This window comes from Heterocephalus glaber, unplaced genomic scaffold (assembly GCF_053883595.1).
Source record: "Heterocephalus glaber isolate CG9 unplaced genomic scaffold, H.glaber_assembly_v1.0 deba00001429, whole genome shotgun sequence".
Lineage (NCBI taxonomy): Eukaryota > Metazoa > Chordata > Mammalia > Rodentia > Bathyergidae > Heterocephalus > Heterocephalus glaber.
Genome location: NW_028258294.1, coordinates 18,709,095 through 18,728,843, shown reverse-complemented (window position 1 = coordinate 18,728,843; position 19,749 = coordinate 18,709,095). Strand labels below are relative to the sequence as shown.

General features: G+C 37.5%; 1 protein-coding gene across 1 annotated transcript; it reads left to right on the top strand.

Annotated features, from left to right (window-relative positions):
* Positions 1-1,624: 1,624 nt before the first annotated feature.
* LOC101716622 (stromelysin-1) lies at positions 1,625-9,604 on the top strand. The gene is made up of 10 exons (XM_004870791.3): positions 1,625-1,811; positions 2,683-2,927; positions 3,020-3,168; positions 3,297-3,422; positions 4,905-5,069; positions 5,236-5,365; positions 6,172-6,305; positions 6,872-7,031; positions 8,175-8,275; positions 9,322-9,604. Exons 1-10 carry the CDS (start codon positions 1,707-1,709, stop codon positions 9,420-9,422), a joined length of 1,416 nt encoding a protein of 471 aa, XP_004870848.1. The 5' UTR covers positions 1,625-1,706; the 3' UTR covers positions 9,423-9,604.
* The last annotated feature ends 10,145 nt before the right edge of the window (positions 9,605-19,749 follow it).

The following is a 19,749-nucleotide window of genomic DNA, read 5'->3' as shown; positions in this document are numbered from 1 at the left end:
TAATCAAGACAAGATAGAGTTTTTTTTCTCAAAGGAATAGAGGTTCAAAGAACATTAGTTTTGAACTGCTTTGGGGCAGAATTTAGTCCAAAAATGGATGCTTCAATTGGATGTATGACCTCCTGTGAAGTGACCATAAGACAACTGCTTGGGCATCTCCAGTTTTAGAGATCTTACTACCAATGAGACATTCTATTGTACATTTTGTACATGTTGGGTGAAATTCTTCCAAATTTTTATTTATGAACATTCAAAAATAAAACAAAAAAGCAAAAGAAATGTAAATGTTGGAGAGAAAATCTTACACTTATTAAATACGTATTAGGTGCACAATACTATGATTTTATCATTTTACCAAGTTCTCTTTCCTTTCATGTTTCTCCCTTTAGCAACAGCATAAACCAGCAAAGAAAAAACCAGCAACAGGTGGTGATCAGGGAAGTATAGGGTAGTAGGTGGGAGCAGGTGATGAAGACTGTAAAAAGGTCAGTGAAATATTTTCCTCTAAAAATGTTTAAAGTCTTCCCTATTCACATTTATTATACACCAATGATGTGAACAACACTGTACAAAGAAAGGAGAGGAAAAGGGAAAGGAAAGAAGGATGGGGAGGGGAGAGAAGGGAGGGGAAGGAAGGCAGGAAAGAAGGGAAAGGAAGTTAAGGGGAAGGGAAGGAATGGGAGATGGGAGGGGAGGGGTGGGAAAGGAAGGAAGGAGAAGGGGAGAGGAGGGGAAGAAAGGGAAGGAAGGAAGGAAGGGGAAGAAAAAGAGAAGGAAAGGAAAGAAGAAAAAAGAGCATAAGGAGAGAATTTAGGATGGCTTCCCCCACTCCAATTTTAATCATCTAATCTGAATTTAGAAATGAGAAGGACATTGAAAAGGAAAAAATAAAAAGAAGCATAAAAGATAAAGACAGGAGACTGGAAGTCCAGTGAGCAATACAATTCATTTCAATTCTACAAATATTTATAGAATAGCTATTATGGGTCCATCACTCATTAATAAATTGGGTACAAAATTAAAACCAATCCCAAACCTTCTTTTTCACAGATTCTCTTTGTTCTTCTCTGCTCATGAGCTTCTCTTCCTTAAGGATTAGCAAATACAACCAGGAATGAGTTGCAGGTACTTCCAATTAAGGGCTCAAAAAAGAGTAAATTTTCTTCCAGATACACTATGCATTATATTTTAAGGTGTAATAATGTGGACTATAGCTACACACGCACATATATATACAACTTTTCATTTGCTTACTATATATATATATATATAATTTTAGCATGTGTTCTTAATATAAAACTTGTGTTAAAATTCTGTACAATTTTGACTTTTTACCAAGTCAATTTACATTTCTTCTCAAACACACAAACATAAATTGTCTAGTGAATTATAGCCAGTTTTTCTAACATAAAAAAATGCCCCAGTTTTCTCTTTTGCTCCAGGAAGCATTTCCTGGAGATTAGTCACCATTTTCCCTTGCACAACTGGGAAGGTTGAGCGAAGTTAGTAAAGTAGGTTGTATCATGTGAAGCTGGAAGTTTTGGAAACAATCCTGCTGTTATTTGGATGAAAGTAATGATGAGTCAGTCTGTGGGTGATCTAAATAAACATCACTCTATAAAAGTTGGGAGGCAGAGGGTAGACCTAGAAGGAGGTAGGCAGAGAACAAGGCATTAAGACAGTGCAGAGCTGCTAAAGCTGGTGGAATGAAGCATCTTCCAATCGTACTGTGGTTGTGTGTGGCAGTTTGCTCAGCCTATCCATTGAATGGAGCTGCAAGAAAGGAGGACAGCAGAATGGAGCTTCTTCAGGTAATTAATGGAAGCAGCCATCACACTCACTGACAGGGCTAAGAGGGGAAACAAACTCTGCCATCCACAGCATCATTCAACTACTGTGTAGAAATAGTTCAGGGACAGAGAGTTACAAACTTTTGGATGTAGAAAGGGCCTTGGAATCACACCATTCAGGCTTCTCCTTTTACGTACAGGAAGAAACAAAGGTGTGAAATATTAGTTATCTTCAAGGTCACACAGCAAAGCAGCAGTAGTAGCTTAAGGCACATGAATGAGTGAAGAGCGTATCAACTATATCTTGCTTTGGAACTTTTTTGGGTATTTTAATCCAATGTAATTTTAGCTAAATAGTCACAGTACTAATGTCATGCTTACACAAGGGAATTTACCCAAACCTTTTTTTAAAAGCCAGATTCTTATGAGAAGCATAAATTGGGAAATTGAAGAAATTGAATAAATTTACCTGAAATACACAAATACATTTAAAGAAATTTATCTGTGTATTTTGGTTTTGACCTTTAAGGACCCTGGATATTTATTTGAATTTTCCACTTCATTGCTTTGGTGGCAAACTAAGCAGCAAAGATATTTAGCTACAAAGAAAAAGCAAAGGTGAGGAAGTCTGCCATTGAACAATTAAATGAAATACGACATTTATTATTTCAGCAAGCTATCCAAACAATTCAAATAGATTAAGAAAAATGAGCTACTGCAAAGATTTACTGTAAATAGCTATAACTAAAAAAATCATAAGAATGACCTAAAAACTATACTTATTCCATTAGTTTCAATAAACTGGGTAATAATTAAAATAGATCTTGAAATTTAAGAAAATTACTAAAAGATTATAAGAATTAATTAAAAATTGTACTTATTATTCCTTTAGCAATACCTAGAAAACTACTACAACCTCGGAAAAGATGTGACACAATTTTTTAAAAGAAAGGACAGTAGTCTTGTTGTTAAAAAAATCCAAGAAATGCAGAAATTCCTTGGGTTGGAGGTGACAGGGAAGCTGAATTCTGACACTTTGGAGATGATTCACAAGCCTAGGTGTGGAGTTCCAGATGTTGGTCAGTTCAGCACCTTTCCTGATATGCCAAAGTGGAGGAAAAACCATCTTACTTACAGGTAATGGCTCCAAGAAGGATTTTACACAATACTGAAATTTTATAAGCTGTATTACGGGTGAAAATATTGCCCTCTTCATTTTTCTCATAAAGGATTGTGAGTTACACACAGGATTTACCAAGAGATGAAGTTGATTTTGCCATTGAGAAAGCTCTGAAAGTCTGGGAGGAGGTGACCCCACTCACGTTCTCCAGGATACATGAAGGAGAGGCTGACATAATGATCTCTTTTGTATTTCGAGGTAAAATTCAGATCAGAACAAAACCAAAAACACCTGAAATGCATCCATTTGTCTGGTGTTGTTTTATTAGATAAGGCAAGAGATCCTAATAACCTTATCACTCCAATTTAAATTTGTTTCCCTCTTAGAACATGGAGACTTTATCCCTTTTGATGGACCTGGAAGTGTTTTGGCTCATGCCTATGCGCCTGGGCCCGGGATTAATGGAGATGCTCACTTTGATGATGATGAGCTATGGACAAGGGATACAACAGGTTAGTGGTGATGCATCTCTCAGAATAAATTAGTGCTAATTTCTTTTTATATTTAGAAAACTCTCAATAACCAAGAATGATTAAGAAATTATGTGTTCTAGATTTTTCAGTGGATCAAGAATAAGCAGAATATATTTTTGTTTTAGTAATTACTAAATACATTTTCAGATGCTTAAAAAGCTTATTTCCTATGTTGGTAAGCACAACACAGGGAATATATGTCATTTACTTAATGATCATGTATCTTGTGTGATCTAAGGACCACGATTATTAAAAACATTTTTTCATTATATCAAATAGGAGATATCCACAAGATAGTGTATTGTATTCAACTGAACTAAAATGTACCCTGGATACTGCTTATGTAATTCCTCCAATTTATTTATTTTATTTTTCAAAAAAGAAATGAGATTTGAATTCCAGAAACTGAAAATCTCTCTCCTTCCTCTCTCTCTCTCTCTCCTTGCTAAGTCAACATTTTTACTACCTCTGAGTTAAAAAGAATTTTTAGAAACTTGTAAAAGAAGGGACTAATCCCCAAATACAATGTCCACACTGTTTAGATAGAAGAATGTTTCTGAGTCTATAACCTTGAGAAATGACTTCCAAAGTTTTCCAAAAAATTGGCTAAAACAAGTAACACTATTCCTGAGATTTAAATAGGATTTATGATAAAAAATGTAAACAGATCAAATGTGAATTTCATACTAAGTAACATCTTGTAAAGGAAACTTCCCACAAAGTCTCAAATGATAACATTCATTGGGTCACAATTTACATAAGTCATATTTACAAAAATAAAGTGGATTACTTGTTATAGCAATCATAATTACCAAAAATCTTCAAATTTCAGCATTATAGAGTTTAAAAAATATGTAATATGAAGAAAAAAATCTGAATACAGCCAGTATTTGTGTGTCCAAAATCTATTTTGTGACAGATGTTGGACATGATTAGGCATGTTGCGTTTTAAACCAGTTTTGCAAATCCTATGACATATATCATTATTCATCTTTTTTGGACTCAGAATGTATGGAGTAATAATCATGAGGCTAAAAGTTATACAGGCAATATTCCAATAGAAAAAACAGAAGTATGGTCGTTCAGGGATGTCAGAAACGAGATGAATACACCGATTTGTTTAACCTAGAGGGTAACCTGCAAATATCAATACACTGAAATACTGTTTAGCTTTTCACTAATAAATGAAGAGATAAATTTTTTATATTCTAGACAAGAGTGTTAATTCCATTTCTAAGCACAAAGAAAAGGATTTGGTTCTCCTGATAAGAGGTTCTTGAGGCTAGAGCAGAGACAGTTGGCTTTCCTTTAAGTGCATAATTATTCAATAGCTCTGTTAATCAATACGGGGAATAAAACCCTCTGTGGGTTAAAAATGTCAATATATACAATGCACAACTGGCCTATGTAATATACATGATCATTAAGTTATAAGTAACTTATTTATGATTTCTTAAATAGGGACCAATTTATTCCTGGTTGCTGCTCATGAACTTGGCCACTCCTTGGGTCTCTTCCACTCCGCCAATACTGAGGCTTTGATGTACCCAGTCTACAACTCCTTCACAGACCTAACTCGATTCCGCCTTTCTCAAGATGATGTGGATGGCATTCAGTCCCTCTATGGTGAGTGATGTCAGAAAAGGTAGACCTTGTAGCTTTTCAGCAATGCTACATAAAATATTTGTAATGTAAAACTCAAAGCACCGTGAGGAGGTCTGGAAAACACATAAAATGACATATGTATCACATTTTTCCTAATGCTGATTCTCCCCTAATCTGTTTTCTTTAGGACCTCCTCCTCCCTCTGCTGGTGACCACGTGGTACCCACAGAGTCTGGGACACCAGCCGCGTGTGATCCTGCTTTGTCATTTGATGCAGTCAGCACCCTGAGGGGAGAAATCTTGTTCTTTAAAGACAGGTCAGACTGGAAGTTGTAGTCCCCTATCTATTCTCATGATGTACAGTGCTTAAAAAAAAACAACAAGGAGAAACCTGGTAGAGATCTTTAAACATTTAAGACAAAAATGGTACCTTTTCTACATTTTCCTAAAATTGTCAAGTTCATTTTTGTAGACTCAGAATGATTTGATCCCTGTCCTCAGACTGTTATTCCCAAATGTCCTAAGTACATTTTCAAAAGGTACAAGTAGATCTTTATAATCAAATTTTTTGAACTTCTTTTCAAAGTGACCCCTGGATAAGAATTACATTTAATCAATTAATTTACTGACGAGTGGATAAATATGCACATGATAAAACACTCATACTAAACAAGTGAAAGTTAAGTTTTGATTCTCCAGATCTTATATCCATCCACGATCAAAATTTCTTGTGTATTTTTCCATCATTGATCTATGTGTATATAAGAATAGATTATATATATATATATATATGCAGTATCCTTTTGAAAAGTGTGAATGATAGTCTAGATCATATACTGTTTTTGCAAGTGCTGCAGGTAGTTAAAGCTTACAATGGGGTAATTAATTTGAATGTTAAAGTAAGCTTTCTTTCAAAAGAAGACACTGCTCTGTGGAAACCTGTAACAGGAAGTCCACTGCAGTCTTCTGAAGAAAAAGGAAAAATATATACATATATCTGATTTCTATTTGTCATCCAGCCTAGAAGATAAGGGATTGGGAAAAGATAGGTGAAACAGGAAAGTGAGGAATATAAAGATGAAAGATTGTTTTCAATTTATACTTCTTTTAACATATCTTTTAGGTATTTTTGGCGAAAATCCCTCAGGAATCTTGAACCTGAGATTTATTTGATCTCTTCATTTTGGCCCTCCCTTCCTTCAGGAGTGGATGCTGCTTATGAAGTGACTAGCAAGGACACTGTTTTTGTTTTTAAAGGTAATTATTATTCTTTTTACAATTTTATCTTATATTCAGACTATTTCAAATGAAGACTTTAAGGGGTTTTTTTGGGGGGGGGGGGAGTTGTTTGTTTGTTTTCTATGCTGAGGATCAAAGCCAGAGCCTCACAGATGCCAGAAAAATGCTGCACCACTAAGCTACACCCCCAGCCCTAAACATTTCCTTAACTTGCTTAAACATAAACAAAACAAAAACTTGAAGAGGATTTACATTTTCTCTACTATATCAAATTTTGGCTACTAAGAGTAACCAAAGTAGATGAGGAAATGACTAGGGTTGGAATCTTTCTATTTGTATTTTGTAGATTAAAAACTAAACACAGGAAGATAAATTAACCAGAGTTGTGAATTCCCTCACTTGATCTTTGTTCATTCTTTTTATATGCAAATTTTTGTTAAAGGCTTAATATGGAGCTGGTGACTAAGTCTAAAACTCAGGCCTTCTCTTTACTATGAAAATCAAAGGTGCAGAAATGTATTTCTAAAACTAAGAGGTTTAACTATTATAATTTTAATATAACTCCGAATATTTTTTAAAAATAGGAAATCAGTTCTGGGCCATCAGAGGACCGGAGGTGCAAGCAGGTTCTCCAAGAAGCATCTACACACTGGGCTTCCCAGGAACAGTGAAGAAAATTGATGCAGCCATTTCTGTTAAGGAAAAGAAGAAGACTTACTTCTTCGCAGAGGACCGATACTGGAGGTATGAGGAAATAAGAATGACTTTGTTTGGAGTCTAATTAAGAAGATGATTTTCTTTCCTTAAAAAAATCCACCCCACCCTACCCCACTTCCCTCTCAGTAAGAGAATGAGGGTTTAGAGACTAGGGAATTGCTTACTTTGACACACAGAAGCACCCTATAATTGGCGTTTCTTAAGTACTTTTGTATACTTTTGTGTTAAATCCCAGGTGAAATAGACTGGTACTTCTATTCCTTCTGTGCCATTCCCTACCTGCCTAGGGCCTCTTCTTTCTTCTTCCACCTACTCAAATTCTACCCATTCTTCAAATCCTGACTCAAGCCCACCACCTCCATGAAGCCTTCCCATCTGAACTTCAAACCCAATATATCTTTTCTTCCTTTGAAAGAAGATTTCCTGAGACTCTAGGTCACAATTTAGCATTCCTTTCCCTGTGTCCTAGAGTTCCTCTCATTGTCTCATTGTTCATTTGTCTTGTCTTCTAACATTACCATATGTTTTTCAAGGGTTTCCTTTGCCCGTTTAAGAGATGACAAACAATAGCAGACATGTCCTCTTTTATGGATATTGCTCAGGACTAACAGGCTGGTTCCCAGGCCATCTATGTAGACTTTGAGATGTCAGAGCAGATCTTCCAATGTCCAGCTAATGGACCACTAATTCATTTACTGTGCTTTTCTTCTCATCCCGATCCCTTTTCCTAGGAGGCTGCCATAGACAACTTCAATGTATATGGTGGGATGGCTAGTATATATAAGCCAGTTATGGTAGAGAACTGGAAATTGTATTTCAGATAAAGGATTCTATTCACTCTATGTGTAGGCACACACATGCACACGAACACACACACACATCTGTTCACAACTTCATACCTTTGTTACAGAAAGTTAAGATTCCTTCTAACCAGCCTTAAATACAATGAAAAATAGCATCTTCAATAGTAGGATGTTGCCCCTCTTCCTGATGGGTCTCTGATTTTAAGAACTAAGTTAGTAGTACTATTAAAATCACATTTTTCTATGGTGCTAAATGGATTAGTATTTATTATAGTACATGAAAAGTTTGCTAGAATTCTGCATGATTTATGAATTTTGGTAGAAGAGCCTCTGCAATCCTGAGCTGTGCTTTTTTTACTTGGTACAGATTTGATGAGAAGAAACAGGCCATGGAGCCAGGCTTTCCCAGAAAGATAAATGAAGACTTTCCAGGGGTAGAAAAGGTTGATGCTGCCTTTGAAGCATTTGGTAAGAAGATGTTTAACCTGTTGACAATGGGACACTTGAAATATTTTATGGTATGAAAAGAAAGAGAAGAACAAGTTTTAATAATGAGGTTTTAAAAACTCAGTTCCTTTTTTCCCCTTCCAAAATTTATATTCTCCTACTTTTTGTGCCAATTATATGACTATTTCACATGAATTGTTTTGAATCATAATGATAATCAACACAAAACCTCTCTATTTTATACCTGCATACAGAACCCAAGCACTCAGGTGCTCCTTGCTCACACATTATGCTGTTACCTTTCTTGAGCTGTATGTTAGTGCAAAAATCCCACAAGGTGATGTAGTCAGGTTTAATACTGGCTGGATGCCCTTCTCTTGCATCCAATCCTGTTTCTACTACTAACTCCCAAGGAAATTTTCTCTGTATTTCCTGTTAGTCAGTGATTGACTACATTTGTTCATTGCAAATTCTTGTCTTCCTGTGCACCCAAAGTTGTTTTGTTTTTTGTTTTTTTCCTAGTCATGGATAAATGAGTAGATGTTGATGATCTTTGTTGAAAGGTAACCTGGCCATGACATTTGCAGAGCAGTAAAGAGTCCTCTGGTGTTTTGAAAGAGTTACTGTGCTTCTTTGGGGCCAGAAATGCTCCCCAGGCTGCAATGTGGCAAAAAGAGAGTAGTAGTAGAAATAAAGAAAATAAGAGATCATAGTTTTTAAACAAGCAAAGAATTTCTTTCTGATTTGAACCAAAACCCCAGAACCTGCCTTTGCTATCACACAGATCTGATGTGGAGCACTCTCTCCCTCTGTCCTTGTTAAGTAACCTCGGGTAAGCATCTGAATCTGTCTAAACCTCAGCTTGTTCATCTGTAAAATGGACTGAGACTTATGTAAATAAGTAAAAAAAAAAAATCTAATAAAACGCTTCACATTGTTCCTGGCACAAAGTAAATCTCTACAAAGACTTTCTGTTTTCAGTTATCTATCATTCTGAGTTTTGTATACTACCTAACATTTCTTCTTTTGAAAACATATCTCACTTTTTCTCTTGCCTGTATTTGCAGGGTTTTTCTATTTCTTCAATGAGTCTTCACAGTTGGAGTTTGACCCAAATGCAAAGAGAGTGACACATACTTTGAAGAGTAACAACTGGTTTAATTGTTAACAAAGATGTATGGAAGGCATAATATGGGCATTTTAAATGAAGCTATCAACTTTTCACCTAAGTCTTTGTGAATTGAAGCTGTTGGTTTCCTCCTGCGTGTGCAGTGACAGAACTCGAGTATGAGCTATGTACCTTGCTGGTCATCTTCACGTTATTACAGGGCATTCAAAGGGCTGTTGCTCCAGTTGCATTTCATCACATGGAGTCATCTTCCATATGGGAAAAGAAGGGCTCATGGCAATAGACCAGAGACTATATTTATGTAGACTACTTGCTTGTTATTTAATAAAGATGGTTTATTGATTATTTAATTATAGCATTTTGTTTGATTCAAGAATAAGCAATTCTCATAGTCATGGGCACATTATGAATTGAGCTTGGCCAGTGGAGGTGGCGGGGTTAGTGTCTCAGTGCCTGGGGCCTCATGATGACTTATCCAGAGCTGAAGAGAATCTACCATTCGCCCTCCTCTTGTGCCCTTCGAACATGCTTGTTTCCAATATCCAGGCATCGTATGTGTTCTGCTATACCTAAGGAGGATCTAGGTCATAGATCCCCAACCCTTTTGGCACCATGAACTGATTTCATAGAGCACAATCTTTCCATGGGGAGTGGGAGCAACCTAGATCCCTGGCATGTGTAGTTCACAGTAGGGTTCTCTTATGAGACTCTAATCCTGAGCTGATCTGACAGGAGGCAGAACTCAGGTAGTAGTGCCAGCTCTGAGGAGTGGCTATAAATGTAGGTGAAGCTTCACTTCTTCACCCACAGCTCCTCTCCTGTGTGACCTGATTCTTATCGGGCCACAGATCTTAGCCCCAGGTTGGGGACGCCTGATGTAGGGGATTGCCTTGTATAGGTCAGGCTTTGGGAATAATTCTGAAGTGAACCCTATAATCATAGTAAATCACCAACTTCACACATCTGATTTTTCTGGTGAAAAAATAACATTTGTTTTTTGACTTTCCTTTTTATTATATATAGTCCCTCAGTAAGGTACCCTCTTCCACCCTAGTAAACAAATTTCCTCTAATCACACATGAAAATATCCTATTGTACACATTTTGTATCTTTCTGTGCCAGGAGATAAATAACAATTCTTTTGTTTGTTTTTTGGTTTTGAGACAGGGTCTTGAACTGTAGTACCTGCTGGCCCAGAACTCTATGTGCCTCAAGCTGGGCTCAAACTCATGATCTTTCTGCCTCAGTCTCTAGAGTGCTAGGATTGTATTCATGCACCACCATGTCCAGCTAGCAAAAGACAATTTTAAAGCAGGTTTTTTTATCCCTAAGTAATGCACTAGCACAATGCCTAGTTGTAAGAGCTCACTTGGCCATTAGCTTGTCCATTCATTTGAAGACCACAAGTGTCTGGGACGGTAGGTTCAGGCCTGGCCTAGGGTTCACCATTAAAGTTACTCTCAAAGCCACACTATGGAGGGACCATATAGGGAGATTTTATAATGAAACTCTAAGAAATAGTTAATATTTGGCCAAGAAATATAATATTTCTTTCTTTTTAAAATGACCTAAATTTATTTAGTTTATTTTAAATGTTACTACATGCAAGAGGTGATCAAAAAATATGGCAAATGTTTACACTTTCAAAATTTTTATTATAGTAAAAGACACATTGTCACTAATCACCCTCAAAATATTCTCCCTCATTTTGAATGCATTTATTCCATCATTCTTGCCACTTTTTGAGGCAGTTCTGGAAGTCTTTTGTGAGTGTCTTTTTAAGGTACAATTTTTTAAAAATACTGTGAATGCTGCTGCCAAGTGCCATCCAACAGAAAGTCAGACCTATAAAAACTATGAATAAGGTGGGTCCTCATCCACCTTATTCACTGGATCTGGTATGATGCAACTTTTGGCTTTTCCTCAAAGTCAAAATGACCATGACAGGTAAATGTTTTGAAGCAATTCAGGACATAGAAGTAGAGCACAGCTAAAGACACTCACGAAAGAGGAATTGCAGAACTGCTGCAGAAAGTGACAAGAATGATGAGATAAGTGAGTTTAAACCCAGGAGGAGTATTTTGAGAAGGATTAATGGCAATATATCTTTTACTGTGATTTTTAAATTTAAACACCATGTTTTTCACACATCATAGCTTTAACACAAAATTCAAAAGGTAAAAAACATTATGCAATGAAAAGTTATATTATTTCCATCTCCATACCCAATGTCTAGTTCTTTTTACCAGAGGCAACCAAGTAGACTTTTATGAATTTTTGCAGTAGTTTGTGTTTATCAAGCATGAATATCATTTTAAAAATGAAAATGGTAGCATGCAAACTCATACTATCCTGTTTTTTAGATTTTTCACTCAATATATCTTGGCAACGATTCCATATGAGTACATGTACAATTCCTTGTTTGTTCTTTTTACATGAAGGTACATTTCAATTTAATATCAAAAGGCTGATGTGGGACCTTCTTATGCACACCTGTAATCCCAGCACTAGGGAGGCTGAGGCAGAAGAATTGTCTCCAGGTGAAGCCCAGCCTGGACTACATAGTGAGACCCTGTCTTCCTCCTCCCAAAAGGCGGGGCGGGGGGGGCATCCCAAATGTAATTTAATATCAAAAGTCTAATTCAAAAGACCCAAATATAATGAACATACTGACCCCTTTACACCAATGACAATGTACTTTTAACATATGCCTGTTAAACAAAATCCAGATTTAATAAAGTTCACTATTGGAAAAACAGTGTAGCCAGCCTCCATCCCAGCCAATGTCTTTCTATAGTCTAGCTGTGAAAATAATGTTTATAATTCAATTTATACCTGAAGTTTGACACATCTTTATGTTTGTACAGTCCTCAATATGATTACCTAACATAATTACAACCATTCATTAAAACTACATTGGTCAATCAAGTAATATAGCTCCAAATTAAATAATTAAACATATGAGCCAGTACCTTGCTTTTACATCTATTGTTCAGTCCTCTCAGGACTATCAGAAGTTGGTTCTTGTAGGGAACAGGGAAAGGGAACATCACCAGAACCCCCGTGCCATGCCAGCACAAGGAAAATTAAAGAGTAAAGGCAGGAAAGGAGCCTGATCAACAGTGCTCTGAGCAGCAAAGATGAAGGCATCCTGAGCTTGCCACTATTTATTGGGTTGATAGGGAGTAACAGATGACTCAAGGGGTGGTGATAATCCAAAATTGACAAGGGTCTTATAATTGGGGGACATTATCAGATATCTTGGAGGGTGGCAGTAATTCTATGACCATGAGGATTTTATGCTGATGAGGATCTTAGGTTGACAAGAAGTTTATGTTGACTAGGAAGGTAAGATAAGCAAAGACATTCTTACAACAGTAGGTGGGATGAGTTAAACTGATAAAGAATTTGTCCCTCCCAAGGTGAAAACTTTCTCTTACTACTTGGTTCTCAAGGAATCAGGATGTCTTCAACTGATGTAATCTTGCCATAGGGTGTCAAGGATCATGACCATTGAGGTAAAAGTGGAGTTCTGTTTGGTATGTCATAGCTGGCCTGTAGACAAGAAGACTAGGCCTAACAATAATTTAATTGTGAAATGATTTTCCCCAAAATTATGTAGAATGGCTCCCGACAGGTTCTTTTTGGTTTTGTTTGTGTTTGCTTTGGTCTTTCGAAAAAGGTTCTGGCTACCAGGTTGGCCTCAAACTAGAAATCCTCCTGCCTGAGCCTCCTGAGTGCAAGAGTTGGTTCTTAGCAAATGAATCTAGCAAAATTTGTCTCATTTGAGTTCTGAACCATAAGTTGAACAATGGTGAAGTTCACAGTCTCACCAGCAAAACCCATACAGAGTGTCTCTAAGCCACTATGCTTAAGGTTAAGAGCAATGCATACATATTTCATTATTATATTGTACATGAATTTTACGTGTTTATTTAAAATCTCTAGGTTTCATTCCTCCGTACTACTGAAGACACACTGTGCCATAGAGTTAAGCTTTCTGCTTGTCCCAACAGAAACATTTCTCAAATATCTACCTATTCCAGAAGGGGAGTTTTTCAGAGGTGGCCACTTCCATTGAACAGAGTGATGCCCTCAAGCCTCTGAAACAAGGGAACCTGGGAGGGAAAACAACTGAAACACAAGCTTCCTCTAAGTTTTACATTAACCACTGCAAGCTGGCAGTGTAAGAATGAGGCTTTTAGGAGTCTGAGTCTTGGTGTCAAAAAGTGAACTTGCCTACCCTTTCCCCAACTCTTGGGCTGTCAGAGAAGGCTGCACGGGGCATACAACTATTTACTTACCAAATGTAAACTTTCAGCACCAGTTTCATTTTGGGCTTGTTCCAGTTTAACTTTAGTTCATGCCAACTCACCCTTCACTTTTAGGAAAACCATGTTGATTTCTGGTTTTACCAATGCTGATCTCACCTGGGCCAGTCTAGGCTGCTTGATTTGCTTGGGAATCTGGATTTGAGAAGCAATCTCTTGCCCCTTGGTTGTTAGGCTGACTCTGGCTGTGGTTGTGTTAGTTCTCTTCAGGGTGCCTGAAGCCACTTCTGTCACTAAAGTTATGATCTGTGTACTGCTCAGCAAAGCTGCACAGCTACTTCATACTGATTCCATGTTAGAAGGAATTCAACTCATACCATATCTTTGAAGTCTGTTCCACTCAATCAAATCTTTTTGGCAAGAAGCTCTTGTTGTTTGTTTTGAATTCAAGATGGGCCACAGTCACTACCGCCTACCCACCCAACCCTGCTTGGGAGAAGAGGCGAAGGAACGGCAGCAGTCATGTGGCCCCAGAAATTCAGAACTCGCCCTGGCCCTTTCCCAGAACCTGTGGGAAAAAATACACAATTTACTTATTCGATTACATGTTGGTGATTGAACATATATGTTTATGGAATTAATAAATGCATTAATCAGATAACTATATGAACACATAGTTAAATACATGTAAATATATATTCCATAAAGAATATAATAATTTTACATTTACAGATACATTTTAAATACATGACATATTTTAAATGAAAACAATAAAACAAATAAAATTGTGTACATTGGTATTTTCTGTGTTAGTGTATTAGACTATTGTCTATATTTTTCTATAATATCCAATGCTACAATGGTTGTGCTTGAACACTTGCACAGCTAGTGAAAAATCTAATCTTCAAAATCTCATAGAGATGGAGGAGCAAGAAAACTCCCCACTGGATTCTCCACCATGAGGACCATTGAGTATTTTTTACAACAATGAAGATGGTGAAGTGAAAGATCTGAATGTGGGTAGAAAAGTTGGTAAGTAACAATGTCTGGGTTACAGGAAGCAGAAACTTTGAACTGGTTTATATAGAAAGGAAACTATTGGCTTACATTATTTAAAAGACAAGGCTAAGCCAGGTTTTAGTTTCAGTGTGATCAATATTCTACTTCCTTAGTTCTACTACTGTCTTGATTCTATTTTCTAATGTTAATTTTACCTTCAGGCTGGCTTTCCTGTTGGCAGCAAAACAGGTAACAGTAGTTCCAGGCATCAAGCCTATGTAAAAATACCACCTCGAGCCACAAAAGGACAGGACTGAGCTTCCTTCTGTTTGGACCATCTCTAATCATTCAATCATTGATACCAATTGCTGTGGCAAGGATTTCACCCTGACATGTTTCTATTAGAGTAGAGGAAAATGTATGGAGGCAGCATCTTTTTTAAATTTTAGTTGATTAGTACATGTTTGCAATACATAATGTTTACATTCCTTTTGTGGAGTTGGTACAGGTAAATAACATATCTTAATTCCTTTTTTCATCAGCTTTCCCTTCCCTTTCTCCCCCTCTACCCATTCCTTGATCCCCTTCCATTTATGGGGGGTATATGTTTGTAGTACATAATGTTTACATGCCTTGTGTGGAGTTGGTACATGTACATAACACATTCCAATTTCTATTGATCCATCACAAAGAAATTGAGAGGTAAGAAAGTAGAAATAATAGATACAGATAATTCTTAGAAGTTGGGCTGGGAAAGAAACAAAAAAAAACCTATTTTCCTTGTCTGGATATACCTGATTCATAGTTCTTAGGCATGTGTTTTCTTGGTTGAGCAAATGGAGCTAAACAGTTTTTTATTTACTAAACACCTGTTTTGTATCAGGTACTGGATTGGGAGCCTGACATGTACGACTCATTTACTCTTCATGAATGATCATTTGTCTCGATGAGATGGAGTATTAAGAGAACACTGAAGGGGAAGGGGATTTAGCTCAGTGGTTTCACTGCCTGCTGCGCAAGCGCAAGGACCCGAGTTCAATCTCCGGTACCAAAAAAAAAAGAGAACACTGAAGCAGCTGCCTGATAGAAAACAAGTAGGTAGCTGTACTTTTGAGTGGGGTCAGGGAAGAAAATGCTTAATCAAAGGTGGAAGTTGTTCTACTCCCTGAGATAAGGAGGATGTTTAGGCAAATTGGATGGGATACATGCACATAATTAAATTCCACCCTTTCCAGAGACCCCTGCTCCATTTGAAAAAAAACCATGAATAACTAATGACATCCCTTTGAGATCCCCATAAAAGTGAAATATATCCTTTTTACCTGGCTGCTGTGCTGGTGGGACATCCCTCTTGACTGTTCCTGGGCTGCACTGTCAGGAGTAGTCAGCTTTGCTGTTCTATCTTGAGCTACTCTGCCTGTGGGGTGGACAGCTGTGCTTCTTTGCTATAATAAACTTTCATTTTACTTTTGTTTCAGTTCTAGTTTGTGTATGATTTCCATGTTATACAAGGCAAGGTTCTACTCCAGTAGGTGACATCAATATTGCTAAAATACAAATTTAGAGTGATTCTGTAACTTTTCTGTGGTCATACAATGAGTATCACAGTCCAGATCTAATTTTATATTATTCCGGTCTCAAAGATCTCATTATTATTTTGTCTATGGTAACAGAAAATAGCCAGCCTGGGTGCTCTTATCTTATTTAGTTTTTACACCATCCTGAACTAGAGGTTCTGCTATATACTGCATGACTACGATGGGACCAAATCTTCCTCAATCCTGCAGTTTAAAATCCTCCTTAGCTCAAGGGCCAAGATTCTTCTATCTGCATGTGACACATATAGTCCTGCTAAATTCCTCTGCGCTATCTCAAATTGTAATGGAAAATGGAGTATTCTTGCCTATAAATTTCCCCAAACAATCTTACTTCAGAAGGCCTGATGTGTGTGCATGTGCACGAGTGTGTGTGTGTGTGTGTGCGCGTGCATGGGTGCGCACACTAACAAACCATTTACCAAGATTTGCTTGAACCAGAGTTCAGGTGCCAGAGATCAGGCTTGTGTCCCCATCAAGACAAGACCAGCCCTAATGGCAATATGATGCTGAATCCCAGAATGATGTTTAATAGCTGGCTCCTTTCTGTGGCAATGTTTGACCCTGGAAATGTGACATACATTTGCATTTGTAGGAAATGATCCTGTGCATAAGGCTGTGGAGAAGGGAAGAAAAACAAAAGCTGAGAATCAGATGGGGACTTGGCAATAAACCAACAGAATAGTGGACTTGACACAGATGAGAAAATAAAAGATAAAGAAGGTACAGAATTGCACTAGCTAGTGGGCAGATAAGTTATGAGCTCAGAAGCATTTAATAAGTTTATCATCAGAAATCAAACAAGGTGAAGATAAGCTGTGATTCTATTATGAAGAGGCACAATGGGAAGAGCACGCTGAATCTACATAACTCTGGCAGAAATGACAGTGCAAGCAATTTTATATAAAATTGAAGAAGTTGTTAGAGTTTAATTATGAGAAAAAGTCCAACTTGCTAACTTTGAATCATCCTGGAAGCAGCAGTAATATCATCTGCCTAGATTTACAATCAGATACTAACTTGCATGTGTAAGTTTAATGACTGTAATGGATCTGAAATAGTAATTATCTTTTTAGATAACCAAATGAGCCACTTCTAGGAGAGGATATATATGGAGAGAGAAAGACAGAGAAGAGAATAACAACAAATACTACAACATAAAGACTTTGTAGACAATCTACTGTTGTGAATATTGTATGCTTTTAAGATGTCTAAAAAGTATATGAGGATTTGGCTTAAGATATTCAATTATTTGATTTATTAGATTAATAGGAGCTATTTAATAGCTGGTTAGAGGTGGACACAAGAATAATATATGATCTATCAGGTACTCTCTTCCAGAATTAGAAATAGACCCAGAATTTATGGTCAGATCGTGTCAAGGTCTAGATCTATAAAACCATCTAGAACTGCAGCCAGAATTAATGCCATGGCAAATCAAAGTCCTGCACAAGTTGATGTTATGGATGAGCATCAACCTTGAAGAGAAGCTGAAGGATAGAAGGGGGGATCAGTAATCATTCATAATCAGGCTAAGAACATGAAGGAAAGAGAGAGAGAGAGAGAGAGAGAGAGAGGGCTTATAATCTTCCCATTTCTCAAGACTGTTGTTCTGAGATTGGAATCCATGAGATTCACCAAGTTCCTTATTATAATTACACTGTAAGTAATTGCGAACAATATTGGTCTATGCTCATACATAAATGAAGAGTGGGTTGGCAAGTCATGGACTTTTAGAGAATATGTGCAATTGGCTGTGGCCTTTTTAGCAAGGCAGAAGAAAGTCCCACATCATGGTGAAGCCAGCAAACTGAGAAGACAGTAAAACAACTGGTTTAATTGCCATTTGTATCAAACTGTCTCCTGAAACCCAAGCCAGGGGTTTCCTGAAGGTGAAGAATGAGGGTCATCGGGTGAAAAGTAGTTGTTGTGCTGAAGTACTATCGCTGATCAAATAAGTTAAATAAATAAAAATAGTGAAGTGCCCACAACTTGTTATTCATCTTGACTACCCAAGACATGTCCATAAATTCTTCATGCATTGCCTAAATTGCAACAATGAAATGCTGTCCCCCATCCAGGTGCTAATAGAAATTGTAGTGTTTTAAGTGGTAAGAAGTGGGATTGAGACCATTGAGGAAAGGTAGTGGAAGGATTTGAGAAATCTAACTCCACCTATAACCCTTCTCCCTTCAAGGGACTTTTCATTAATGGATTCCACAAGATTCCTCTGAATCTTTTTTTTGTCTTCTATACTTGATTTTACTATCAAATAATCTTTGCATCAATGCATAGCAGTGATAGCAGGTTCCATTTTATAGCTTAGTATTAAATATCTTTCCTTACTTTAATTTTATATTACTTTGCCAAGAAAAAAATTAAAACTTAAATTATCTGAAACATGGACATACTTCCATGATTAGCTGGGGTATGTAAAAGTTGGTGACTTTATTCTTCCTGCTATGTGAAGAAGACTCAGGCCCTGGAAAGATGGGACCAGGTTATAATTGCTTCTGAAAAGTGTGCTACAAACCAAGTTACAAAGTAAGGATGGGCATAAGGGAGGAACATTTTCTTTCAGGAAAAGACAAAATTACTGAAGGGTTCCAGTCCATAATTTTCACAAAAATGGTTGGAGGAGGGAGTAAAATCTCAACATGAGCTTAAAGTACCATATCTGGAGGGAGCAATCTTTGCCTTGCCGAGAACGGTGACTGAGGACCAGAGGAGTGACCAGGTTGACCATATGCACCTTCCCTGGCCAGGAAATGGAAATGGAAAGTTTATGTCCAATGGCTCTGAAAGTGAGCTGAAGCTTGATTGGCACTGAATTTTCTGAGGGGTTTCTTCTAGAAACAGACAATTCAGGTTCTTCCTCTTACTTCAGCCAAGAAGTCATTTTTAAAAGCATTTGGGAAGTTGCTCCTCCAGCCCACATGTGGGAAGGCTCAGAGAAAGGTGGCATCAGTGTGGCCACCACAATGGAATTCCTGAAGGTTGGTGACCCTGTGAGGACAATGACTGCTGCTATCACCAAAACATGGAAAATCTGATGAGACTGGAACCATATGTCAATTTTTCCAAGGAGTGAACTGAAGGAACCTAAGCAGCATAAAGACCAGCTCCAGTGATGAACATCACAGCCACGAGGAAAAACCAATCCATATGCCCCACTGTGGTGGCCTTGGGGAACTAGAGAGAGCAACAGAACCAGGGGACAAAGATACCAGTGATCAGCAGAGCAATTCTTAAATAGTACAGTCTGGGGAAAGCTTGAGAGACTTCTCTGAATGACAATGGATGGTGTGGAAGATCCAGGAGAAACTATGGCAGAGCATTGTTTCCAAAAAGGACATCCCCAAACCACCTTCTCCTGCAGAGGAGCCATGAAGAATGTATTTGGTCAGATGGTCAAGGTTTCTTAAAAAAGAAACAGCTTGGGCTAGGGATTTAGCTCAGTGGTTTTGCCACCTGCTTCGCAAGCACAAGGACCTGAGTTTG